General features: G+C 48.4%; 2 protein-coding genes across 2 annotated transcripts in view; one reads left to right on the forward strand and one right to left on the reverse strand.

The window, feature by feature from the left end:
* Positions 1 to 285: 285 nt before the first annotated feature.
* ACAN (aggrecan) lies at positions 286 to 25,210 on the forward strand. Its single transcript, XM_008925377.3, has 18 exons — positions 286 to 355; positions 792 to 1,163; positions 1,817 to 1,991; positions 2,501 to 2,628; positions 3,217 to 3,510; positions 5,217 to 5,756; positions 6,253 to 6,427; positions 6,845 to 6,972; positions 7,094 to 7,387; positions 7,550 to 7,741; positions 7,862 to 9,733; positions 9,794 to 11,023; positions 18,891 to 19,004; positions 21,740 to 21,898; positions 22,209 to 22,291; positions 22,629 to 22,773; positions 23,305 to 23,487; positions 24,995 to 25,210. The coding sequence occupies exons 1-18, from the start codon at positions 286 to 288 to the stop codon at positions 25,081 to 25,083; spliced, it is 6,243 nt and encodes a 2,080-aa protein (XP_008923625.3). The 3' UTR covers positions 25,084 to 25,210.
* A 1,136-nt stretch (positions 25,211 to 26,346) lies between these two features.
* Positions 26,347 to 27,424, reverse strand: part of HAPLN3 (hyaluronan and proteoglycan link protein 3) — a 4,949-nt gene continuing 3,871 nt past the window's right edge. The window contains exon 5 of the mRNA XM_029958744.1: positions 26,347 to 27,322. Coding sequence (XP_029814604.1) covers positions 26,979 to 27,322 — 344 coding nt within the window. The 3' untranslated portion in view covers positions 26,347 to 26,978. The remainder of the gene's footprint in view (positions 27,323 to 27,424) is intronic.

A 27,424-nucleotide genomic window follows, 5' to 3' on the forward strand; every position in this document is an offset into this window, starting at 1 on the left:
GAATAACAAGCAAGAGAGTGGGAGACCAATATAATAAGTGATGCCTAGTAACACTTCTATCTGTTGTACATAGCAGAGCATCTTATTTATTTGTCTCACAGACTTATTTATGAAGCAAGAGAAACTTTGAAACAGCGTCCTTCCCCAGGGACCAGCTTTCACTGCCAGTGTGAGGAGTGTAGGAGGCTTAGGGGGCAGCTGAAAGCATTGCACTGCCCTGCAGCACTCAGCTCCCTGTGAACATACCACAAATCCTTTCTCCCTGTTATTTCTTGCAGGTAAACTATGACCACTTTACTATTAGTGTTTGTGTGTTTGCAAGTCATCACTGCAGCCAACTCTGTGGAGCTCTCAGGTACGTGTCCAGGGTATGGGAGGCTCCTCTGTTTGGGTGGCTGCTGTGCCACAGCCTCTCACTGCTCATGCACTTGGGGAGCCAGGGAGATAGCTGCAGACAAAGGCAGATTTATGGGGAAACTTAGAAATTTCAGCTTTCCACTTTTTAAACATTATCATGTGTGATCTCCTAGCATGGGCAGCAGCTACGCTGCAGTGGAGCCCTTCATTCCCTTCATTCTCCCATCCAGCACTGATCCAAATGCCAAAAGCAACCCATGGTGCAGTGGTCAGTGTCATAACTTCCCTTTATAGACTAGACCAAAAAGGTTGTGTCTGAATATGTGGGTACAGGTTTGCACAGCAGATATAGGCACTGGATCATATGAAAGCACTGGATGTTTTGTATTAAATGTGTTATTAATGTAACCATTGCTTTGCTTGGGAACTGACAGACAGTAGTGATGGCCTGGAAGTCAAGATACCTGAGCAGTCTCCCCTGCGTGTTATCCTGGGAAGCTCCCTGAACATCCCCTGTTACTTCAACATCCCGGAGGAACAGGACACCAGTGTTATGCTGAACCCACGGATCAAATGGAGCAAGCTCTCAAACGGGACCGAAGTTGTCTTGCTAGTGGCCACTGGCGGGAGAATCCGGCTCAACTCTGAGTACAGGGAGGCAATTTCCTTGCCCAACTACCCCGCCATCCCCACCGATGCCACTCTGGAGATCAAGGCGCTGAGATCCAACCACACTGGGATTTATCGCTGTGAAGTGATGTATGGGATTGAGGACAGACAAGACACAATAGAGGTCCTAGTGAAAGGTGAGATCCTGCCCTTGCTCTTTCCTCTCAAGATCTTGCTGGGCAGAAGGGAGGAAGAAGTACACGGGTATTGAAGGCACAGCTCTTTCCACAGTCACAAGCCCTTTCCGTCAGGTCACAGATAAGGTGGTGGGTGGGTAAGCAGAAGTCATGGGCCAGGCATTTATTTTATCAGGTTAGGACCAGACTAAACAAACCAGTAAAATTATTCATGGCAGAGTATATGGCAAAAAAAAGTTATTTTTCTGGCAGAAGGTGAATTACAGAGACAGCAAAACAACATCCTTGACAGGAGGTGGAACTGGATACACTGGGTTGTTGCTCAGGCGTGTGAAGCTGGAACAGGGCCGTTATTAGACCTTTAATTTTTTCCAGGCATTTTAGGAGATGGGATGCCCTCAACTGGAGAATTGGGCTGTTCTGGAAAAACTTTCATTGCCATCTTGCAAAGCCTATCCCAGTAATAGGTGGATAAAGCAACAAAAGTTTCATATAATTCTTATATTTTCTATAATTTTTGCTTTCTGTACAAGACAGGGAGATAGCTTTCACTGCAGGACTGTACAAGATGAGGTTTATTTTTGACTTTTTCTTGTGCCTTCTTTGGAAAGAAAGAGGCTGGTGATGTGAGTGATGGCCATTGTCTTTTCCAGGCATCGTATTCCACTACAGAGCAATCTCCACAAGGTACACCTTGAACTTTGAGAAGGCAAAGCAGGCCTGCATCCAGAACAGTGCTGTTATTGCCACTCCTGAGCAGCTGCAGGCTGCCTACGAGGATGGGTACGAGCAGTGTGATGCTGGCTGGCTGGCTGATCAGACTGTCAGGTAAGGAACTGTGGAGGGGAAAGAAAAGCCACAGCAGGGTCACTAGGGAAGGGCTTCTGCAATGAAACCACCAACTGAAAATGTAGCTGTTGTAACTGCTGGTGTGCAGAGGGAGGTGGTGGGTTGCTAGCCACTCTCTGACAGGGGGGATCTAAACTAGGAAAGCAGAGTGACCACTGTCCTCCTCAGCTGGTGTTGACAACTGAATGGACAGTGGCTTAATCCTGATCCTTCATCTTCTTCACCAGCAGAACCGATGCTGTGCCAAGATGCACAAGTGTGGCTCAGCCATACCGAGCTGTGCATCCCCCACTGGGGAGGTACCTTGTCCTGATGTCTTTGGTCAGTGCTCCAAGGGCCATCAGAGTAAGGGCAAGACAGCAGATCATCCTTCCCTTCCCCCACAACCCAGAAAAAGTAAAAAATCACCACACTGCACAGCATCCTCACAGCCTCCTGTGGCTGCCAGGGTCCTGCCCCCTACTCCTTATGCACCATCTCTCCTTCAGGTACCCCATCCACTGGCCCCGGGAGCGCTGCTATGGCGACAAGGATGAATTTCCAGGAGTGAGGACCTACGGTGTCCGTGAGCCAGATGAAACCTATGATGTTTACTGCTATGCAGAGCAAATGCAAGGTGATTTGAGGCTTTCATTGTTACTAGACAAAGAAACAGCCAAAGCCCTCATCATGCTTAGGCTGGACAACAGTAAATACAGGGGCAAAGGACTTAGAGAAAGGACAGGTTAAAGGTGGAAAAGCATATACCCCAGCCAGGCCAGTCTCTTAGTTAGACCTTGGACAATTTTAATGTCAAATGACTAATGCAGTAGAGAGGGTGGAGTCCACCTAACCTCCACTACAGTCCACATCATCCTGCCCGGTCATCCATTTGAGGATGTGACATTCAGAGATGTCAACCACTCATGCTTATGACAGGGATCCATTGAAATATTCAATACAACAGGACTGCGATTGTCCTTTATCTCCCTCTTGCCTCAGGGCTCCAACTGATTTGGCAAGTTCTGCTCCAGTCTGTATTCAGTCTGTAAGACTCACCTTCTTCTAGTATTTATAAACAGTCACCAACACAGGGTTGCGATTCAGCTCCAATACACAGGGCTCTTCATCTTATCCAAACTCTCAGGAGTGGGAAAGGGATGGAAAGGGAATTGGAATTAAATTCCACAGGTAATTCCTGTGCTAATGGACGGTGTGATTGCAGGTAAAGTCTTCTATGCCACTGCCCCGGAGAAGTTCACCTTCCAAGAAGCCTTTGACAAATGCCGCAGTCTGGGGGCGCGTTTGGCCACCACGGGAGAGCTGTACTTGGCCTGGAAGGACGGCATGGACATGTGCAGTGCGGGCTGGCTGGCCGACCGCAGCGTCCGCTACCCCATCTCCAGAGCACGGCCCAACTGCGGGGGGAACCTGGTGGGCGTGAGGACCGTGTACCTGTACGTCAACCAGACGGGGTACCCGCACCCCGACTCCCGCTACGACGCCATCTGCTACAGCGGTGAGTGCGCGGGGCCGCGGGACTAAGCAGCGTCTCCACACACCAGCAAGGAGCTCCCGCGCCAGAGATAACCTCTTGTTTCTTTAGTGTCTGGGGTTTTTTTTAAAAGAGGGAGACAAAGCAGGTTTGGCAAAGGACTGGGTCCTTGTTCGGGTAGGAAGCAGATCCAGAAAGTGCACAGCTGCTTGACCTGTACAAGAGGCTCTGCGGGGGTGGGTATAACACAGCTCGCTTCTCTCCTGTCCTCCCACACCTTCCTGCTTTCGTAGCTCTCCTGGAGACACGGAGCAGAGCTCAGGTGCTTTGTGTACAGGACTTTGAATGCTGGAGATGGAAGAGAAGGAGAAAGAGAACAGGTCTGACCCTGAAGATGTTTATAGTGACATGATGTGGTACAGACACGTGACTGAGTTTCCGTGCTGGGATAAATCTGAGCCTGATGCAGTCTCTGGCAATCATGGAGCAAAATTGCACCTAGGAAGTGGAGAGCATCCCAGCTGCTCCCCCTTTCTTCTAACTTCACACTTCTCCCTGCAGCAAGAAGTGGACAAACCACAGTGTTAAATGGCCTATTCAGGGCAAGCAGAGACTAATATTCAAATGGGATTGCTATAGTTAAAAAAATAACAATATTTTCAAATATGTGTTTAAACCCTTCTGATCAGACCTATTGCATTAGTCCAGATGCATTTCCCAGACCCTTGAAGGTAACTTGTGGCCAAGCTAAAGACTGGTTCACCAAACCACAGCCTTCTTATTATCTCAGGGTTTGCATCTGAAATTGCTGTGTACAGTCAGGCCTTGTCTGAGCATATCTATCAAATTCTCTCTGAATCCCTTGATGTCTGAGAGGCTAAAATGAACTAGAGGGAAAATGGAACTGGAAATAAATAGAGCTGGGAAAGCAGTATTAGAGGAAATCCCTGACAGTTTCTCATTCTCTCTCCCCCCCCAGCCAACACCTGCTTTGCTACATATCCAAGATGTCCCATCCCTCTCTTACCTGTCCTCACAGTTCTGCTTTATGCTGCTCTGTTAACCTTGCCATAGGCTGACCTGATCAATGGCATGTTAAGCACATTCTCCTAGACCCAAGGGATGTGATTTGAGCAGGAAAGTGATTTGGGAGGGAACAGGTGGGAGCTGTTTGAATATATTTGGTACAGCAAGGCCTTGGCTGTCCTGGCAATGGGGTTCAGATGTTTGTACTAGATGAGCTCTTAAGCTGTAGCCTTGGCGAAGCTAAATGAGATCACAATCCTGGGGAAGGCTTCATGTGTGAGGATCCAGTTGTTTTTCTCCCACGGCTCAGACAGACCTGTCGTGGAGGTTATCCAAGCTCCTCTACTTCCCTCCGGCCACCTTAAATTCCTTGCAGCAGGCACTAGAGGTCAGTATAGACCTGAATATGGGCAGGGTGTTCCCGGGAAGGAGAACTGGTAGCACAGCAGGGAATGTCCCCGCCGATTCACCAGCTGTGGAGCATGCAGTGGCTCGTTGCCTCGTGACCGTGCCCTCCGTGCTGAGGTGTTGCAGAGAGCCACAGAGGAGGAAGGAAAACCATTTCTTTTACAAAACCACCATGACTTCCTTAATCCTCTCAGAGCCAGCAAACACCCAGATTCTTTTTGGAGGCGGCAGCAGTGCAGTCCACCTCCTAAGATTGACCTTGTCCTCTCTGATTGCTGCTTTGTATCCTGATGCAGGGGACGACGTTGAGACCCTGATCCCAGGGCAGTTCATCGATGAGATAGGGAGCGAGCTGGGCAGTGCTTTCACTGTCCAGACCGTCACCCAGACTGAGGTGGAGCTGCCCCTGTCACACAATGCCACGGAGGAGGAGGCCCGTGGCAGCATCGCCACCCTGGAGCCCATTGAGATCACACCCAGCACCACCGAGCTGTACGAGGGCTTCACTGTCCTGCCTGATCTCTTCAGCACCAGTGTCACAGTAGAGACAGCTGCCACAGAGGAGGAAAATGTGACCAGGGGGGATGTATCAGCAGTGTGGACTGTGCCTGAAGAGGTCACCACCACAGACTTAGGCACTGACATCACCACCACAGCCTTAGGCACTGCTGTCACCACTGAAACAGCAGAGGTGAGCTCGGTGGAAGAGGTCGTGGGGGTGACTGCCACACCAGGACTAGAGTCTGCCTCGGTGTTCACAGTGGAAGATCAACTGGTGCAAGTGACAGCAGCCCCTGGTGCCGGTCACCTCCCCGAGCAGCCCATCTCCCCCACGGGTAAGTCACCAGCACTCATAGAAACCTGACAATCAGTTTCTCCTCAAGGTTAACCATTCAGCTGAAAGGAGCCCGAGCTTCTGCCATCACAGAGGGCACCCAGGTCCCTGGAGGTGTGCAGGCCTGTCTGGGGCCAGGGACAGGCTAAGTGCTTCCACTACAGTAGGGTAGGAGGTGAGAGGAGGAGGCTGTGGGCCACCCCATTATGTGCTGACAAGGGCTTAGCTGGGTGGTGCTTGGGCTGCAGTGGTCACAGTCTGCTCTCCCATATGCATCTGACTCCAGGGGAGGGGAAAGTCACGGCAAAAAGATCCCAGAGGAGGGCAAAAGAGATCCCCAGAAGTGGCAGCAGAGCTCAATGAATGAGGCATCTCCATCAAAGTGGGTTTGAGAGGGACTGGTCCTTGCACTGTTGTTGGGAAGACCCTTTCTGGTCGCGCATCTCAGGGCAGGAGGGTCCTGTACCTGCTGTCTCACCACGGCTTCTCTCCTCCAGGTGTGGTGTTTCACTACCGCTCTGCCACCAGCAGATATGCCTTCTCCTTTGTCCAAGCCCAGCAGGCCTGCCTGGAGAACAGTGCAGTGATTGCCACTCCCCAGCAGCTCCAGGCTGCCTACGAGGCTGGCTTTGACCAGTGTGACGCCGGCTGGCTGCGGGACCAGACAGTCAGGTAACACTACTGACTTGGGGACAACACCTCTCAGAATGACTATTCAGCCATGAAATCAGGGCTTTGGTCTGTCCTGCTTCTCTCTTCATCAGCATCTAAACCTTTACTGGCCCAAGATTGTCTCCAGGCCATGATATCTAGTGGCCAATAGACCTGTTCTCCTCTACTTGTTTTCTTCATCTCCTAACCTGTGTATACACCTTGCACCAGTGAGCTCTCTTGGTATGTAGAAAAAGTAGAGGAAAATTTGTATTTTTTGCCCCAAGCTGTAAGTGGATTTGTCTCCAAGTCACACTGAGGGCTCTGAGCACCTGTAACTGTGAAGAGTTCATGTCCTGCTCCCAAGCACACTGAGATTCTTCAGTCCTGGGTACATAAGGCTGACCTTGGGTTACCTCTCCTTTCTTCTTTTGGTAGGTATCCCATTGTAAATCCCCGAAATAACTGTGTAGGAGACAAAGAGAACTCCCCAGGCGTGCGGTCGTACGGCATGCGCCCGGCCTCAGAGACCTACGATGTGTACTGCTACATCGACAGGCTCAAGGGTACGTTCTCCCCCTTCCCCTGCGCACCGCTGTGAAGCAAAAATGTCCTTCACACCTTCACATCCATATGTGCATGGGTGGGACGCAGGGATTCACACCCGTTTCCTCTCCCATCCCTCAGGCGAGGTGTTCTTTGCAACCCAACCGGAGCAGTTCACCTTCCCAGAGGCCCAGCAGTACTGTGAGAGCCAAAACGCCACGCTGGCCTCTGTTGGCCAGCTCCACGCTGCCTGGAAGCAGGGCCTGGACAGGTGCTACGCGGGCTGGTTGGCCGACGGCAGCCTCCGCTACCCCATCGTGAGCCCCCGCCCCACCTGCGGCGGGGACGCGCCGGGCGTGAGAACTGTGTACCAGCACCACAACCAGACCGGCTTCCCCGACCCGCTGTCCCGGCACCACGCCTTCTGCTTCAGAGGTACCCTCCCAACCCTGGCAGGACATGCAGACCTGTCTCCTCAGGGAAAGGGATTTCACGAGGGAGGTTGGGCGTGTTGGGGTGCTGGTTTAGGTGAGGCACTTCACCGGAGTCTTGGATTGTGAATTTTTGGAAAATCCTTCCAATGCCTTTTTATTCCAGCTCTGCCTCCTGCGGAGGAGGAAGGGGTCACCCCATTCTTTGAAGATGTGCTGGCAACACAAGTGATCCCTGGAGTGGAGGGGGTACCCTCTGGGGAGGAGGTGACCATGGAGACAGAGTTTGCCACTCCACCTGAGAATCAGACAGCCTGGGGGACAGAGGTCTTTCCAACCGATGTGTCACTGCTCTCAGGTGGGTTCAGAGCTTCTCTGTAGCCTGTGTCATGCTTGGCTGGTGGTGTAGGGTTGGAACACTCCCAAAGTATAAATAATTTTCCCAACTCCTTCTCTTTGTTTGCTCTTCCTTTTCCAGTGAGTCCATCTGCTTTTCCTCCGGCTACCGTAATACCAGAGGAAACAAGTACCAGTGCTTCCATCAGTGAAGTGTCAGGGCAGGTGACTGAATCTGCAGAACATCAAGTCAGTGGTGAATCTTCGGCATCCGGGTGGGTATCTGGAGTCCTGGACACAAGTGGAGAACCAGCTTCTGGAGTTTTTGAACTTAGTGGAGAACACTCAGGGATTGGAGAGAGTGGATTACCATCAGTAGACCTGCATACCAGTGGCTTCCTACCTGGAGAAAGTGGGTTGCCCTCAGGAGATCTGAGTGGTGTGGCTTCTGGTGTTGTTGATATCAGTGGCCTGCCCTCTGCAGAGGAAGAGGTATCAGTGTCTACTTCAAGGATACCAGAAATTAGGGGGATGCCATCTGGAGCGGAAAGCAGTGGGCTGCCTTTTGGAGCTAGTGGAGAAATCTCTGGCACTGAGCTAGTCAGTGGCATGCCATCTGGAGAGGAAAGTGGACTCGCCTCTGGTTTTCCTACCATCTCCCTTGTGGATACCACATTGGTGGAAGTCGTGACAACAGTGCCGGAACGGCGAGAGGAGGGAAGAGGGTCCATCGGAGTCAGCGGTGAAGGAGATCTGTCAGGGATTCCATCATCGGAGTGGGACAGCAGTGGTGGAATCCAAGGCTTGCCCTCAGGAGGTGAGCCCAGTGGGGAGCCCTCTGGAGGGCTGGAGCTCAGTGGGGAGCCCTCTGGGGTACCCAATCTCAGTGGGCTGCCCTCTGGAGGGTCTGAGCTTAGTGGATTGCCCTCAGGACTGGATGTCAGTGGAGAAACACCTGGAACACATGAGGTCAGTGGCCTGGTGGACCTAAGTGGCCTTACCTCTGGTATGGATGGAAGTGGCGAGACCTCCAGCATTACCTTTGTAGATGTCACTTTGGAGGAAGTGACAACAACCCCCTCAATTACAGAAGCAGAAGCAAAAGAGTCTTTGGAAATCAGTGGATTGCCTTCAGGAGGTGAAGATGCATCAGGCACGGTATCTGGGAGTTTAGACATCAGTGGTGAGCCCTCTGGGCATGTAGACTTTGGTGGGAGTGTGTCTGGAGTGCTGGAGATGAGTGGATATCCGAGTGAAGTGATTGACAGCAGTGGAGATGTCTCTGGAGTTGATGTCACCAGTGGTCTGCTGTCTGGAGAAGAAAGTGGAATCACTTCTGGCTTTTCCACAGTGTCTCTTGTGGATACCACTTTGGTGGAAGTTGTAACACAGACATCAGTTGCACAAGAGGTGGGAGAAGGGCCCTCTGGGATGATAGAAATCAGTGGATTTCCTTCTGGAGACAGAGGACTATCTGGAGAAGGCTTTGGAGCTGTTGAGACTAGTGGTTTTCCTTCAGGGACAGGAGACTTCAGTGGAGAGCCATCTGGGATCCCATATATCAGTGGAGAATTTTCTGGAGCCACAGATCTAAGTGGACAGTCTTCAGCAGTGACTGATATTAGTGGGGAGCTCTCAGGGCTTCCAGAAGTCACTTTAGTCACTTCTGATTTAGTAGAAGTTGTGACAAGACCAACAGTATCACAGGAACTGGGTGGGGAAACAGCTGTCACATTTCCCTACAGTTTGGGGCCGAGTGGTGAAGCCTCTGCATCTGGTGAACTAAGTGGGGAAACATCTGCATTGCCAGAAAGTGGCCTAGAAACATCCACAGCTTATGAAATCAGTGGTGAAACATCTGCATTTCCTGAAACTAGTATAGAAACATCCACGACTCATGAAATCAGCGGGGAGACATCTGCATTTCCCGAATTTAATGTAGAAACATCAACCATTCAAGAAATCAGTGGGGAAACCTCTGCATTTCCTGGAATTTTCACAGAAACATCCACAAGTCAGGAAGCCAGAGGTGAAACATCTGGCTATCCTGAAATTATCATAGAAGCATCCACAGTTCAAGAAGTAAGTGGGGAAACCTCCGCATTTCCTGAAAGTAGCACAGAAACATCCACAATACAAGAAATCAGTGGGGAAACATCTGCATTTCCTGAAATTAGAATAGAAACATCCACAAGTCAAGACATCAGTGGGGAAGCATCTGCATTTCCTGAAATTAGAATAGAAACATTCACAAGTCAAGAGGCCAGGGGTGAAATATCTGGCTATCCTGAAATTAGCATAGAAACTTCGACGGTCCACGAAACCGGCAGAGAAACATCTGCCTTTCCTGAAATCATCATAGAGACTTCCACAGTCCATGAAATTAGTGGAGAAAGTTCTGCATTTCCTGAAATTAGAATAGAAACATACACAAATCAAGAAGCCAGAGGTGAAACATCTGCCTACCCAGAAATTAGCATAGAAACATCCACAGTCCATGAAACCAGTGGGGAAACTTCTGCATTTCCTGAAATCAGCATAGAAACTTCCACAGTCCACGAAATCAGTGGTGAAACATCTGCATTTCCTGAAATTAGAATAGAAACATCCACAAGTCAAGAAGCCCGAGGTGAAGCATCTGCCTTTCCTGAGATTAGCATAGAAACTTCTACAGTCCATGATATCAGTGGGGAGACATCTGCATTCCCTGAGATTAGCATAGAAACACCAACAAGTCAAGAAACCAGGGGTGAGACATCCGCCTATCCTGAAATTTACATAGAAACATCCACAGTTCAAGAAGTAAGTGAGGAAACTTCTGCATTTCCTGAAATTAGAATAGAAACACCCACAAGTCAAGAAGCCCGGGGTGAAACATTTCCTGAGACTAGCACAGAAACATCCACAATCCATCAAACCAGTGGGGAAGCATCTGCATTGCCTGCTGCTAACATCAAAACAGCTGCCACATCTTTGGCCAGTGGGGAGCCCTTCAGTACCCCCGAGGAGGAGATTACTGATGCAACATCTGGAGCTGTGACACACTCCATAGCAGGCATTTCAGGGGAAACCTCTGTCCCAGACTTTGTAATTAGTACCAGGACTCCAGATGTTGAAACAGCACAGGGACCCAGGAACCCTGAAGAGGCTCAGCTTGAAATAGAGCTTTCCCCTCCTGCAGTGTCAGGACAAGAGACGGAGACAGCTGCTGCTCTAGACAATCTTCATCTGTTGGCCACCACTACTGCTGCCCTGCCTCAAGTCTCACAAGAAGCAATTGACGCATTAGGACCCACTACAGAAGGTAACATGTCTCATATGGAAGGGAAAACTTCATGGGAGGGAAGGGAGGGAGTGTGTATAGCTGTCGCTTTTTTGCTTTTTATACAACAGAGAACATTACCACAGAAGCAGCCTTGAACAGAATATTCTTTTAATGGAAAGCCACAGATATAAGGGGGTTTTCACAGGTCATGATTATAGAATCATAGGATTGTTTAGGTTGAAGAAGACCTCTATGACCATTGAGTCCAACAGTTAACCCAGCACTGTCAAGTTCACCACTACAGTGCCATATCTACATGTCTTTTAAATTCCTCTGGGGATAGTGACTCTGCCTTTTCCCTAGGCAGCCAGTTCCAATGCTTGGTAAACTGGCTTCACTTGACAGAGATTCCACGTTGGATGCAGCTGAGAACTTGGAGAAGATGGGCTGCAAGTCTCTGTCTTGTTCTGTTTCTCTTTTCATGATGTGCTGACTTGCTGCATATACCCACAAATGTTGCTGTGGAGTGGGAAACTCTCCCTCAGCAGCTTTGCAGTGTCAAGGGGTAAGAAGCAAAGCAAGCCAGCTAGAAACAGAAACCTCTGCTTTGAGCATCATCTGCACTCAGTGCAATGGTTTTGTTGGGCAGACTGCTCTGATCCCTTTGTCATAGCATGTGGCCACCCTCTGGTCTGTGTCTTATGCTGCTCTCTGCAGCTAGAACGGGATAAATGTGTGAGACAATGCTCAGAGCATCACTAGTTTGTGTCAGCTCTGCTGATAAATGCCCTTCTCTCCACCCTGCCTCTTTTCGGTGTTTCACTGTTCTGCCTTTGGTAAGATCCCTTGCTGCCAAGTATAAACAGACACAATATTTGAATATGAATGACCATTTATGGTGAAAACACTCTGCTAGAGTTCCGAAGACTGTTCCCTGAGCAGTGTTCACATGCTCTGAAAGAATTAGCATACTGCAGTGAGAAGAAAACGAGATGCAAGATTGTTGTACTTGCCGGTGGCTGCTTCTTGGCCAGGGAAGGAGCCCAGTCCCAGGAACACAGGATGTCCTGCAGCATCCCTGGACACAGCTTGGTTTCCCTGTGCTGCCATCAGGATCTGGCACCTGGGAACAAGCCACGTTGATTGGTTTGAAAACTACCAATGCTTGTCTTGTTTTATGGAGCATGTGTTCAGTTCTCAAAGGACCACACGTTCATGTAGGACACGTTGCTTAAGTATGGTACAAAATGTATGTGCAGAGAGATTTGCTCTGTTCCTTTAGCTAAAGTATTATTAATTCCACCCCCTTCCACATTACCTCCTGAATGGCTTCTTTTGGTCAATTTACACGATTCAGCATAGGTATCTCTGAACTCGATAAGAGTCTGTAAGTGCAGGGCTTTGTGAGGCTCAGCCTGGTTTCTAACGTCATTTCCATCCCCAAAGTGTTTTGAGTGAGTCACTGCATTTCCCTCTGCGTCACTTCTCTCCCTCTGAGAGCACAGGTAATCACAAACCTTTGTTCAGTCCTGCTCACAACACACCTGCGGTCCCCTCTGCCTCTGCTGAGCAGCTGCACAGAGGATGCTACACAAGAGGCTGAGGACAAGTCAGCAGGGTCGTTCCCACAGTGCTGGTCCAGCCTGGCATGGCATCCAGGGCTTGGCAGAGTGATGCAGGAGTTATGGACCCAAAAGCCCTTCTTGCACAACTCATGGGCTCTGCTTTTGGGCCATGCCCACTGCCACGTCCAAACCCGGAGACAAAAATAAGCCAGCAAAATCAGCATTGAGGGAGAGGAAGGAAGCCAGTGAGGCTCAGTAAAAACAACAAAAAAAAAAAAAGAAAAAATAAAAAAGAATTATTGGCCCCAAAATATGGTTTTATTCCACTGCTTTTTCTTTTTATAAATTACCCACAAGGCGATTGCCAGATTTTTCAGACCATTTGTTAGACAACATTCTTGTGAAGTATTGTGAAAGAAAACCATGTGTTCAGCAGCTCATGTGTGAAGAAAGTTGAAAATGTTCTGAAATTAGAACGTGTATTTGCAAGTCACAGAGATGATGTAACAGCTGGGGTTTCTTAGCAGGTGACAGCAAGAGGTAAGCAACGACTGCATGAAGCTTAATTGCAGACTTTCTGTAAACTAGAGATGGACTTGAGTACATGTTGTATGGCTGGTGCTCCTACCAGGGAAAATATTCCAGGGTAAAGCTTTTCTTTTTATTGATAGGCTTCTTTACTACAGTGTCTCTACAGGATTAAATGCAGTCCTGGCTGGGGTCTGAAGGAAGATCATCTGGGTGCAAGGAAGTGTACTGACCATGAACTTGCAACACCCCTGCAACAAGACAGACTTATTCTAGAGAATTAGGGCAAAGAGATGACAAAATAAATTAATAAATAAATAGATAGATAAATATATAAATTAATAAAAGAAAAGGATAGAAAAATAATCGTAGGTTTCCCTTTTTTGGTTGATACTCTTTATAATGCTCTGGGAATTGTGAACATTGAAAGTCCACGAGGAAAAACTGTAGCCTGGAACCCAGAATGCTGTTTGCAATGTTGTGGCTGCCTTTTCACTTGAAGCTTCCCAGTCTTGAAATTTACTCTTGCAAAAAAATCAGGTCTCATAACTGTGCCTTGTGCTGTGCTCAGGATTTGTGGATGCAGTGGATGCCCATTCAGTGCAATGAATTTTGACTAACAAGAAAGAATGGGTGAAGCTGGTTCAGCTTAAAGAAGGAGCTTAGAGTGAGGAGCTGTTGCCCTCTGGTCCTGTTGTTGGAGGGTTGCAGTTAGACACAGCAGCCTATTTAGCTGAATGATTTTAGAAGAATGGTATTTTTCTGCTCTGCTGTAGCCTCTGCTTCTCTCAAAAGCCAAGGCCAGAAGCATAAGAAGACTGAAGATTAACGCCTGGAGTGCCAGTATTTTTTAGTATTTAACCAAATTGAAGGCTATGCATGTACATGTCTTTAGTCAGCAGTTTGATTCCTTCGTGAAGACAAGAACCCCACAAGCTTGAAGAATTGTCCATAGGCTTGGCTTCTTCATCCAGGGTTTTGCCAACTCAGTGGATCTTTTTGCTTCTGGTAACATTTGAAGACAAATAATTATTAGCTGAAAAAAGCATGCTGGCACTTCAGTGACAGACTGCGGTTTGGAGCACTCTGACCAGTCAATGACTTAAAAACTGCACTCACATTGCAGGGGGAAAGGAGAAATGTGCTGAAATGGCATCTGTTCATGTGAAGTTTTGCTTGTCTCTGGTGAAACAAGTCCATGAATTCTGCTGCCTGTGGCCCCGGCACAGCAGAAGGTTGGAATGCAAATGAGGAAAGGTCTTGGTGGGCTTTCCTCATACTTCGCAAGCTGGAATTCCAAGGGAATTCTGTTGGTCCAGAGAAAATCACACAGAAAAAAAAAAGTCAAGAAAATGTTTATCTGCTTCATAATGTTTCACCTAATGTGGAATGAAAACTATGTTCTCAAGAAGGAGATGGAGGTACCAGTCCTGTCTGAGAGAAAAACAAAGGCACAGGCCATTTGTGGCTGACCAGATGATTTGATTTCTCCTGGATACACTGTCTGCTTTGCATCAGAATTTAGTTAGCTTGAATAAAACCTGCCTCAGCAGAGGTATTGTACAGTCCTTTACATGTCTGTTTACTTCTACATATAATATTTTGGAGACAGAGATGTCCAAATTTCCTGAGCTCTTTTTCCATAAGAGTGTTGAACAAATTGAAGGTTGCAGCAGATCAACAGGTCCTCCTCGAAACTTGATGATCTCTAGTAGAATAAAGGGTTTTTTAAGGATTCAGCAAAATCTGTCCCTTCTGCTACAGGGAGGTTTTGGTTCAATTATTGTAGTTAATTATTTTAATGACTTAATTGCTCATCACAAGTTGGCTATGTGATGTTCAATATTAGCATTTACCTTAAAATGTGAGAGAACTGGTTCCTCTAACTCCTCCTATTCTTTTCTTCTAGGAGTGACCCTTCAATTGCTCCAATGTTTTTCTTCTCTGTCTGAGCTATCAAATCAGTAGTTCAAACTTCCCAGCAGTCTCTGAAAAGCAAATTAATTGGTACCTGGATTTTTTTTCCCTCCATCTCTAGAAGATAATTATCTGGTTGGTCTCTGATTCCCTATGTGGATAATTGCACTTACAAGGAGGCCTATAAAGGAAGAGTGAGGGGCACAGGAGGCACTATTGGACATCTCTCCTACCTTTTCCCCTCTGCAGAACAAAACCAGAAGGGTACAGAAATACCCTAGTGTATATTACTAAACCAGTTACTCACACCTTTGGGAAAACTATAGTTTGTTCAAGGTTTGGGTGGTACCGACCTCTCTATTCACCAGCTGCTTCTCCTTAGTGGATGTTTTAAGAACAAAGCTGACCTTCTTAAATGGATATTCTTGCTCATCTTCCATACAGGCTGTCATGGAGAGAAATGCACAAACTGTACTGTTTTAAAAAGTGATAGCACTGTTCCTAGCATTCTCTTCTTAGCTCGGGATGAAGGATTTTAAAAGCATTTCTTTCTCACCACTGAAACTGAGTGTTCACTTTTACATGTCATTTGCTTTCTGAACAAAACTAGAGTCAATCTATTTCTCTTTCATTTCTAAAAGATTTCTCTATCCAATTTCCATGATCTCATACAGCAAATTGTTTCCAAAGGCACTGGGAGAATCATAGAATGGTTAGGGCTGGAAGGGACCTCAAAGATCATCTAGCTCCAACCCCCCCACCATGAGCAGGGGTGACAAGAATACTTCTGTTGTATTTAATTGCACCAAAAGAAAATTGTTCTGACTAAACATAGCATATATCTGGCAACGTAGAAGAAATCTTAGGAAGAAAATGGTGAAACGAATTCAAAGTTTGCATTGCAGCTATGTAACTCCCCTTCCTCTCTCCAGCCAACAGTTTACATCTTCTAGATGCAAGACCTCGTTTACATTGGCTATTTTCTTTTAATTGTTTTATTAAAAAAAAAGTACATCTAGAAGTTAGAGCTTGGGTCCTGTTAGTAGCAAAAAATAGAAAGTGTTGTGACAGTAGAATTGAATAACTTTTTGCAGCTTCTGGGCAATTTTAACTGCAGCATGAATCTTCTTCTAAAGAGTCACTAATTCTGCATTATCCTCAAGAAGTGAGTTAATAACATGTTCCAACTGGGTTTCCTATTCTTGGCACCGCGAGGCATTTTCTTCCTTCAAGAGCTGCAGCTCTTGAAAGCAAGGGCTGCCTCCATTCTACATTCCACAGCACATCACTGTCCTTCCTTAGCAAGGGGTAATAATAGCAGTAGTCTTGTCTTGTTGTCGGCTGATAAGCACGTGAGCTGCATCTCAAAGCAGAGCTGACTTTTTGGATGACTGCTCAGCCAAGCAAATAAATAGCTCACGTCTGTGTGTGATCCCTGAGTGTCAAGGTATTGTCAAGTCACCTGGCAGGTGGTGCTGTGGAAGTGGGAGCTCACTCCATGCTGAGCAGAGCTGGCACACCTTGTGCATTGCAGGCTTTTCAGCTGGCTGAAGAGGTGTACAGTGATTTACTGACCTCATCTAGCTCTAAATGTGGAAGTGGACACATTTATAGTATATAAAAGGTATGAAGAAAATAGCCAAGTGTTGTGTGATAGATGCTATTTTTTTTAATGGAGTTCTCCTCTCCCATAAATCCTGTGGCTTTGATGCAATATCCTAGAAAGCAACACCCACAAACCAACTTGCCGGGATTTCCAGAAGCAACATCATTACCAATTTTGCCATTTGGACCTTTCTAAAAAGACCTCCAAGATCCAGATTTTTTGGGAGGACCAGAATCAGCAATACTTCCTCCAACCTGACAGATATGTTTGAGTTTTCCAATATCAGTTTGGTGAGGTGATTCTACCTCCAGATGAAGACAGGGTCAGTGCCTCAACACTGCAACAGGCTGAAGGGGGAGTTTGATATTTATGGTCAGCGTGTGTTTAAAATCTCTCCAGCCATTCGCAGCACAGCTCTGGGAAGAAAACCTGTGTGTATTTGTTGTTTGTTTTTCCAACACCACCTACAAGTACACACCCTTTCTTTATGTGTCATATATAAAAATGTATGTGTATATATTTGGAGAGATATGCAGCATATATATTATATGCAGAGATTTGTTTTTACAGCATATGTAATATGTGCAACCATATTATATACAATATCTGTAAAAGGAAACTCTGTTCCAATGTTATTTCCAGCTGGAAATTTGTGGCAATGACTTTGCAAAGTGTGCCTGCTCCCCCCTCCTCCAAGACCAGGAGTGGCTACTCACAGCAGGTCTCCTGCATATCAGAAGTGATCTTGGACATGCCAAGTTTTATTCCACATTGTTGAAGACAGCTGAAGACTCATTATCCTCTGCTAAACAGTCAGCTTCAGCTCTCCTGTGTGTTTTGTTCCCACTTCTGCAGCATTCTTTCCACTTCATGGAGCCTAACAAATGAAGAAAAGCCTTTACTTCCTTGCTGGAGCCCACCAGAATCAACATGAACTTCTGCTGTCGTCACTGTTGGGAAGCCCAAGGGGCCTCTAGAGTTGCAATCATCCTTCAGGATACCTAATTTTTCTTTATGCTCCCTATCATCTAGGAACTCCGGGTGTGACTAATAAGCAATACTCAGCCCTCTATTCTACTAGATTTGGGACTCCTATTTTGTTCTAGAAAGTCTCAAAGTGCTTATTAGTACCATGGAAACAGAATTTTCTTCACATTGCAGTGAACAAAGAAATCCAGAAAACATTCATAAGATGTAGAAGGACAATCCGGAAGGAAAAATTCCTTCTGTCAGAGAAGAACTGCAAAACTGGAGCAAGAGATTCACCAGCCATTTGAGGAATGATTTCCTCACTAACCCTTCTCATCCACAAGAAGAGCATGGAGTGCTAGTCAATCACTGTTAAAGCTTTGTGTTTCTTCTGAGTGTGAAAGAAATGCTGCCTCTCATGAGGATCTAACCAGTCATCATTTATCCTAACCTGCGTGGATGTGCTCCCACTCTCTTCCTTAGTCTTCCTCCTTGTTTCTGAGTTGAATATATCTGAAATCTTTCCATTCCGAATGACTCATTCTTCTAATTCCAAAGCTCTCTCCACCAAGATAGAGTTCACAGCTGGAAAAGGTCTACCAGCTTCTTCCAGCCCCATCACAAGCAAAAGAATGAATAGTGAGACAGGTCTGGAGAAAATGGCACTGCACTCCAGTGTTCTTCACCAACAAAGAGGCACCCCTAGCTAGATCTAAGATCCTCAATGAGAAAAAGTTGAGAGTCTCTCTCTTTGAGCCCACCTCTTTTCCTCTCCGCACTTTCTTCATCTCCTCTGAGAAGAGATTTCTTGACACAGAACTTCATCTAAATTATGGTTAGGAAGAAACTTTTGGTGAGCACTGACAACCAGGAACACTGGTTATGAGATAGAAGTCTGTTTCAGGATGTTTCCATCACTTTTGAGAATTCTACATTCTTCCTCATAGACCCTTAGCTGATGGAGACACAAACATAAAATTTTCATTTTTGATGCATCAGGCAGAGGCAGCGGACAAGGAAGAGTTGTCACAGATGTCCAAGACACCAAGTGCTGTGTGTTGGCTACAACTTGCTCTGCTTGTTCTGATATCTTCAAAGTGGTGTTCAACCATCAGAAATCCCATGTCTTCCTTGTAGGGTGGGTTGGGTCTCTGGCCTTCATTCTTCCAGCAGCAGCAGTGGCAGTATGTTATAAAATACAACCCTCCCAAGTTCCCCCCAAAACAACTGATATTCCCTCCCAAACAAGCAAGGAAACAAGTTCTCCTGTTGGTGGAGTTGCCTGCCCAGAGCCCTAATGGAAGCCCTTGATTTCTTGCAGACACTGATGAGTGCCACTCAAGCCCCTGTCTGAACGGAGCCACCTGCGCTGATGGCATCGACTCTTTCAAATGCTTATGCCTTCCCAGCTACGGAGGGGACCTGTGTGAGATCGGTACGGCCTTACCTGGCTTCAGCTAATCTTACTAACTGCTGCAACAACTTGTTCCCAACCTACCCCCCCAAAAAAAGCTGATCCCTTGTGCTCCCATCAGTCCTGCCCTCATCTCAGTGATCTAACCTCTAACACCAGTTTAAAAAGCGCTTAGGAAACACTTTGAGGCTTTTGAATATGTATATTTTGGTTAGTTTGTTCATCACAGTACCATGCCCTCCAAGATTTCTAAGCAGGAGCTTCTGGTGTCTTCTTCAGCTTTCTCCTTTTTAAGTTTCTCTAGTGGAGCTCCACACAGTCCATAACAATGTTGGTCACAGAAGTCACTGTCTCTTTGGGTCAAGGATCTTCCTGTTCATCTGTAACAGCAGGGAAACTTCTGAGTGCATCTTCACCCCAGGCAAACTTCCTCTGCTAGACTGGAATTTCATGGAAGGATGCTTCAACTGAGCCATGAAAAATGATTGTGTTTCTCTCAGGGAAAGTGCAGCTGAGAGAAGCCTCATTCACTCCAGGAATCTCCACCAATCTGACACAGCATGACATTTTTGTCATCTCTTCAACGTGGCTTCCTGTGGCAAAATCAGCAGGGAATGTATCTTTGAGAAAATGTGAAGCAACCTATTTTTCCATCAAAATTAGGTACTCTGACCTGCTCTAATACTTCTTTTTGTTTCTACAAGGAAAGAGAAAGAGTTGTGGTTTTTTCTTAAAGCTGATTAAAGTTCAAACTTTTATCAGCTTATCTTAGGGGAAGCTCTCCTGCCTTGCTCAAACAAAAGAGAAATAATTTTGCAGTGTCTTCTTCACCTTGACACGAGTAATGATAATATATATTGGATTTTCTTCTTCCTTTTCTCTGCATCCCTCTTTCTGCTTCCAATATGAACATATGGAGAAGGATATAAGAAGAAGTCTCGGGATCACTGGACCTTCAGGGCAGGAAGTGTGCTATCTTAACATCACTTTCCTAATGCAACCGAATCAGCCCTGGATCATCCATGATACCTGTTGCTGAAGATGCTTGTAATCCAACAACAGACCTTCTACCCTGCAGCTGCTTACAATCTTTTTTGGTCCAAACGAGACTTAATTTTCTCTTTTCTCTGATTTATGGACTCTGATGCTTGGGGGTTCTAACCTGGGAGATGCAAGAGGAAGCCAGTGTCCCTAATTCTGTGGAGAATGTAGATCTCCATATTTCCATAAGGCAGACCATCCTTTCTGTCAGTCTCCAAGAACTGCAGGATGTTGTAGGTGAGCTCTGCCACCTGTGCACACAGATAGTCCTTGTCACCACAACAGTGTTCCTACCAGGAAACGAGATTTTTATCATTCTTTTCCTAGAACATTGCTGTCATATTTACCCATAAGTAACAATTATGTAGGAAAGAGTGGCCTTTCTCCTAGGAAATGTCCTGCTGAGGTTCTATATCATGTGTGGTCCCATCCCGAGGCTGTGATGACAAGGGATGGCATTCAAGATGCTGGAAAAGAATCTTAAATCTCAAAAGACAGAGTGAGTTCTCTGCTGACTGTGCAAGTGAGCTGCCTGCAAAACCCAAGAATTCTCAGAGCTTCAGTTACTTCTACATAACCCATTTCATCTGTTGAAGAAGGCAGAAAACGTGTTTAATGTCTCAGCTAACTACCAGCCATTCCAACATCTATGAAACATCTGCAGTCTCCAGCTGGAATTACACCAGAAAGGTGGATTAGGAGGCATTAGTGTGATTGAAGGTTACAAGTAGTTTCACCTACCAAGTTTAACAAAGAAGAAAGAAAATGAGTACAGAAAAACCTACTGAAAAGGGAGAGAGGCGTGAGAACTCATGGAAGACCACCACTCCCAGGGCAGCAAGGGCCTAAGAAAGGATGGTAGATCAGGCATCTGAAAGGCTGATATTAAATATATTTTATTTTCTGTTTCCTTCAGTCACATGTAGCAGATAGATGTGTGGTATTGCATTGCATGGGAACTGCTGAAGGTCTTTTCTAGTGGTTTCACCATTTGTCTCTGCTCTCCCCCCTCTGTGATTTTACTCTTTTCAGTAAGTGCATTCAGTTCTTCAATGTTTCTCAGCTGGTGAAAGATGTTCTGAAAAGCTGAGAAATGTTTGTACTTCCTTAGCAGCATCCAGGCTTTTTCACTGAGATTTCATTCTCTCCCTAAACCATGGTAAGTTCCTGTCTCCACCTCTGTTCACCCATCTTGGTAGGTTTGCTTCTCTTCCAAAGCTCCAGAATCACACCAAGCAATGGAGACACCCAAACCTGGCAGTCCCCTCTTTCATTTTCGACACATATGCATTGATTCTGGACACCTGGATTTGGATTTTGGAGATTATTCCAAAGCAAGAAAACTCTGCAGGCCAGAAGAAGTGGGAAGAGAAGGGTTCTTGTTTGGTCAGTTCCTCAAAAACAAAGTTCAGGAACATGACACAGGGATTCAATTGCTCACAAATAAGTCGGTGTCATCCAGGTTTTCTAGTAGCAGTGGCAATTTTCCTACAGACACAGAATCTTCAACACAGGCTCCCCTCTCTGCGTGTCTTTGATGCCTTCTGACAGTTTTCCCTGGGATATCCTACAGGCAACAGTGTCAGGGTTTGCTTTTTAGTGAAAGTGACCGTGTGTTGTCCCATGCCATGCGAGCATGAGCTGCTAAGAGGTGAGTTGGAAGGCTTCCAGACCCACTCAGCAACTCATTTCCATCCCTTCTCTGTGTGTTTCAGACTTGGAAAACTGTGAGGAGGGCTGGACCAAGTTCCAGGGCCACTGCTACAGGCACTTTGAAGAGAGGGAGACTTGGATGGATGCAGAGACCAGATGCCGACAACATCAAGCCCACCTGAGCAGTATCATCACCCCAGAGGAACAAGAATTTGTGAACAGTGAGTGCTAAGGGCAGCCTGAGGCTGGGCAGGGGTCCAGCCATCAGACTCTGAGTATATGGGCAGGTTTATCCAAAATGCTGTAAAAACCACAATTTGCCCCACTGGTGCTCATATATATTCTAAAAAAGCTTCATCCTTGCATGGGTTCTTCCATGTTCATGGCACATTGAGTGAGGAGGGAGATGGACAAGTATGATATGGGGAAAATAAGGCTCCAGGGCAGAGACAGCTGAGATGGCAAAGAAATGCTTTCAACAAGGTGTAGGGCAATCACGACCCGCTCTTCTCTCCCCTTCTGCTCTTCCAGGTCATGCACAGGACTACCAGTGGATTGGCCTCAGTGACAGAGCTGTGGAGAACGACTTCCGCTGGTCCGACGGGCACTCTCTGGTGAGCCTACAGCCCACAGCATGAGCAGGAGCCAGCTTTCCACGGGGAGAAGAGGTTCCCCTTGGGAGGGAAGAGCCCCATGAGTTACATGATGAGAGCTTGGGTTGGGCATTGAGTGGGGGCAGCCCTAAACTTTGCAGGGCTCACGGTTTTTCCAAGCCAGTAGTAAAGCTGGTTGGCTCCTGACACCATCACGGCAGAAATAACCACTACAGGAGCAGTGCAAGCATTCCATGGTCGCTGCTGAAGAGGGACATGGGTGAAGCAGCAAGGATGAAGGAGGGAGTGGGAGAGGGAAGGGCTCAGCCTTAGGTGAAGGGCTTTCCTCTCTTGGCAGCAATATGAGAACTGGAGGCCCAACCAACCCGACAACTTCTTTTCGGCGGGGGAGGACTGCGTTGTGATGATCTGGCATGAGAAAGGAGAATGGAATGATGTTCCCTGCAACTATCACCTCCCTTTCACCTGCAAGAAAGGAACAGGTCAGCACTCTGCAGCAGCTGCAGGACTGGAGCAGAGTCCCCAGTGCACATGAAAAGGGGTTTTGTCAAAGGGTGGTCGAAGGGGTGGAAGGAATTAGAAACAGAAGTTGGCCAAGGCTCTAGGAGAAAGTTTCACAAGGATTTGAAAATAAATGAGATGAGCTATCAAGGAATTCAACATCTCTAGGTAGAGTCATACCCTGGCTGCATCATCACTCCCATAACACCAGTTCCATGTCCTCCCACAGACACAGATATCTTTGTGAAGCTCATCTCTCGCTGCCTTTCCAGGAGGCGGGAATGGAGCACTGAGGCAGAACCTTACTTAATTTCAAGGCCCATCACATAATTCCCATACCCCCCTGCCCATAAATTTTGTGGACAATCTCAAAGGGAGTTAAGGTTTTATCCGTGGGAGGAGTGACAAAGCTGTGTGTGCCCAGCCTGCAGCGGGCAGGCAGGAGCTGCCCGGGTCCTGCTCAGCCAGGCAGGACTCTTCTCATTCCCCATGTGTCTGCCCATCTCCTGCAGTGGCCTGTGGGGACCCCCCTGCCGTGGAGAACGCCAGGACCTTCGGTCGGAAGAAGGAACGCTATGAAATAAACTCCATGGTGCGGTACCAGTGCAACCAAGGCTACATCCAGCGCCACCTGCCCACCATCCGGTGCCAGCCCAACGGGCAGTGGGAGGAGCCGCGGATATCCTGCCTAAACCGTACGTCTCAGTCCCTTTGCCTTCGGATTAGGGAGGGACCGAATGCACCCCTGTAGCTGGGAGAAGGAGCTGGGAATGAGAGGGGCATCGCCTCAGAGTGCAGGGTAGCTCCAAGCCAGGCAGAAGGGAGGATCACGGTTCCCTTGACTTCTTGAAAGCTTCCCCATGCTGGGGTTATGGAAGCTGACATCTTCTGGGCAGATGTGAGCCACATCAGCTGGCTGGAGGGACAGTCTGGGCAATTCCTGCCCTAGAAACTCCTCCACCAAGGCAGAGTAGGGGCAGCTCCAGAGCCAGGAAAGGGCAACAAGTTGTTTAACAATGGCCCAGGCTACTAAAAGAAAGAAAAATAAATGGCTTCTGAAAGGGCAAGTTTTGGCACCACCTGCATCAACAGAGAGAATAGGAGGGGGGAGCTGTGGTCTCCCAAGCCCTTCCCCTGTATTCCCCTGCCCTGGGACCAGACAGAAGTCCTGAGGCAGAGATAAGCCAAGGGACAGGGCTGGGCTCCTGACTCTCCTCCTGTCAGGCCTCCAGCTAATGGCAGCCAGCCTTTTCCCTCTGGTGTTCCAGCCCAGTCCCACGCCTGCCTACACCCCTGTCCCATCCCTGCTTGCCTGCAGCTTCCCAATAATTTTATTGGCCTCAGACAAATCACATCTGTCCAGTGGCCTCCTTGCCAGCTTCTGGGCCAGCTGGGCAATTCCAGATAAGGCAGATTAAGCAATGGTCCCACAGCCAGGGAAAGTCGACACAGGCTTAAGGGACAAATCTCTGCCCCAGGGAGAAGATGAAAGGAGGAGGGATGGAGGACCTATCCAAGGGCGGCTGCCTGGTGCAGTCCAAGAGGCTGATTCCCTTGGCTCTGCTGTGCATCTGGAGAGCTGCAGGCTGCTCCCTGCATGGACTGCCAGCGATCAAGAGACCTTTTCTGTTCCCAACCAGCTTTTGCTGCTTCCACTAAAACCCTCCTGCAATTATCACACCAGAGTGGTGCCAGCTTCCAGGGAGACTGGCAGCAAAGATCAGGCAGAAACCTTGTCCCTCCCTGCCAGCCAGATGGGGCTGTTTCCCCTCCTGTGCCCTGAGCACATCCCACTGCTAATGGATACTGGGACTGTGGACTGGGGAGAGACTGATAGGGCAAGGGGAGAGGCAGGGAATTGGTACCCACGCCCACTCCACCAGCAGAGCTGCCCTCCCGGCCGGGCGCAGGGAAGGGATGGCACAGGCATCCGCGGAGATGATGCTCCTGCCCCGGCTCCCGCCCGGCACCGGGCACCTTCTCCCCTGGGAGAAGCAAAGCCCAGGTGCAGGGCGAGAGAAGGGCCGATTGTCCGTGTGTGGGCAGGCTGGCGCCGGGGCACACACAGCGACCCGCCGGGCAGCGCTGCCTGCGGCTACCCGTGTTTTTCCAGGGAGCCAGGGGCCGGGGAGGCCAGCGCGGCACAAGCAGCGTCTCTGTCCCGGCTCCTGCCAACAAGGTGCCTTTTCTTCTATCCCACAGCCTCCAGCTACCAGCGCAGGCTATACAAGAGGAGCCCCAGGAGCCGGTCGAGACCCAGCGGCAGCGCCGTCCACAGACCCACCCATTAGAGCGGGGCGAGAGACAGAGGGGAAACGCGAGAGATTTTTAACGGAACAGTTATATTAACAGAGTCAATTTCTTCTTCTTCTTGTTGCTTTTTTGTCATATAAGGAAAAAAAATTATATTAAAGACAAACCCACCTTTGTGTATATATATATAAAAAAAAATTAATGTTTTTCCAAGCACCAAAGCAAAACAAATTAGATCTCAGCATTTTTACTAACCGTCCGGTTCCAATTATCTTCGTGCCTTTGGGGACAGGGAGGGGGGTGGGTCTGCAGAGGGCAGAGGGTTAAGTTAAATAATAAAGATGATTATTTTTTCCTGATTTTATCCACGAACAATGTAATTATTTCTGTTATTTAATCTCCAGGGTGAACAGCACCTTTTGGGGTTTAATTTTATTTTTTTTTTCCAGAATCCTTTTACTGCTGCAGCACGTCAGGGTGGGTGGGGAGGGCCGGGGGGCTGTGGTGGAAGGAGCTGTGGGAGGAGGGAGGCGAGGGGATGCTGAGACCCGAGACCCGGGTGCTGGGGGCTGCGGCCCCTCTCTGCTTCCCCAGCGCCCCCTCTGCAGCGCAGCGCCCGTCCAGGATAACGTGCTCTTTCCAGGGGACCGTGCGGGGCACCAGCGTTCCCTGCACCTATTTATATTTTTGAACATATACTATTTTGAAAGAATGATAAATAATAAAGAGAGTGAAATCGGAATGGGCGCTTTGTCAGTGTTGTTTTTTTAAGGAAGGGGCGTGTCTCTCTGGGCTGGAAGGAGGGAGGGTCTCCCACGGCAAGGTAGCAAGGAAGGAAGGGGACCCCAAACCGGGTGCTCCAGGCTACATGGGAATGGCTCAGCCCCAGCCAGCACCCAAGGGTGCATCCCTGGGGACGACAGAGGTGGGAGGGGTGTCCCAAGCCCCAGCTGAAGAGGGACCTTTCAGTAGGACATCACCCTCCCTGTTCGTCTCCCACCTCGGGAGGGAGTTAACTAACATACCTAAAACCCATCTAAAACCCATGGCCAGCAGGAACTGCTTCATCTTCCAGCTTTCAGTTCTGACACTCAGGGGGTTAATTAACACTCACTAATGAGGGAACACAAAGCCTTTGCCTGAGCTTGGGTGGGCACAGGGCGGAGCCAGCAGCAATAAGACAATGCTCAGCCAAGGATGAGACAGTCCTAGGCAACCAGCCAGGGATTCCCAAATCCTCTCTCCATGTCAGACTCCTCTCTTGTACTGGGAGAGAGACGGACAGCCACGTCACTCCAGGGCTTTCTCCAATTTATTAGAAGACGTCCAGGAAAATACATCTTTTCATAAACAACTGATCAAAGAAGAAGGCACCAGAATTCAAGTGCAGTCCAGGCAACAGGCACATGGAGATAAGGCACTGGCACTCCCGCAGGGACAGGCACAATGACATCCTTCAGCGGGTCAGGGATGGGGCTGGAAGAGGGGCCAGGTGCAACAGAGACGCCTGCTCTCTACTCTGGCCAAATCCAGCTTTGCCTCACTCCCATCTCATGAACTTGGGGGTAGGACCAGCCTGGAAGGGCAGGCAAGTGTCGGTGATAGCCTGCCACCTCAGGAAGGGGCCACCACCCATGGAGTGGCAGGGCCAAGTGGGGTGGCAGCTGTAGCCCACGGGGATCGTCCTTGCACACATCCCATGACAGGCACTGTCCCACGCTGCCCAGCTGGCAGCTGCCCCAAGCAGCTGCATGTGCCAGCTGCTGAGCAAGATGTGGAAAATATAAAGGAACAAAACAAAACAAAACAAAAAGAAGCCTCCCCCCATCCCACCTCCCCCCAGTCACCCCTAAAACAGCCCTGGGAAATGCCCAACACCAGGCACTGTCAGGCTGGAAACATCCTTCATCCAAGAAGGATCTCTCCTGGCTCCTTATCTCTCCTTGTAGCAGAAGACCCCAAACCTGCCCTTGCTGGGGAAGCCGAAGCTGCGGACACCGGGCTCTGAGGGGCCACAGTTGGGCCGGGGCTTGACAATGGGGTAGCGGACGCTGCCGTCTGCCAGCCAGCCGGCACTGCAGCGGTCCAGCCCCAGGAACTTCCAGGCAGAGTAGAGATGCCCCACCCGGGCAATCTCGGCCCCTGCATCCTGGCAGCTCTGCTTGGCCTCCTCCAGCGTCATCCCAGCGAGGCGGTCCAGGTAGAAAACCTCTCCTAGGAGGGAGAGGGCAGCATCAGTGCTGAGAGTCATCTGGAACATCCCCATCTGGAGCATCCCTGCCTGGTGCATCCCCATCCAGGCCGATCCCTGTGCCCTGAGGGGGAGATGCACACCACTTTCCCCAGGATCCCAGCCCCCACCCGTGGCTCAGCACCCAC

Source organism: Manacus vitellinus, unplaced genomic scaffold (assembly GCF_001715985.3).
Source record: "Manacus vitellinus isolate BGI_N305 unplaced genomic scaffold, ASM171598v3 scaffold_16_pilon, whole genome shotgun sequence".
In the NCBI taxonomy this organism is placed as follows: Eukaryota; Metazoa; Chordata; class Aves; order Passeriformes; family Pipridae; genus Manacus; species Manacus vitellinus.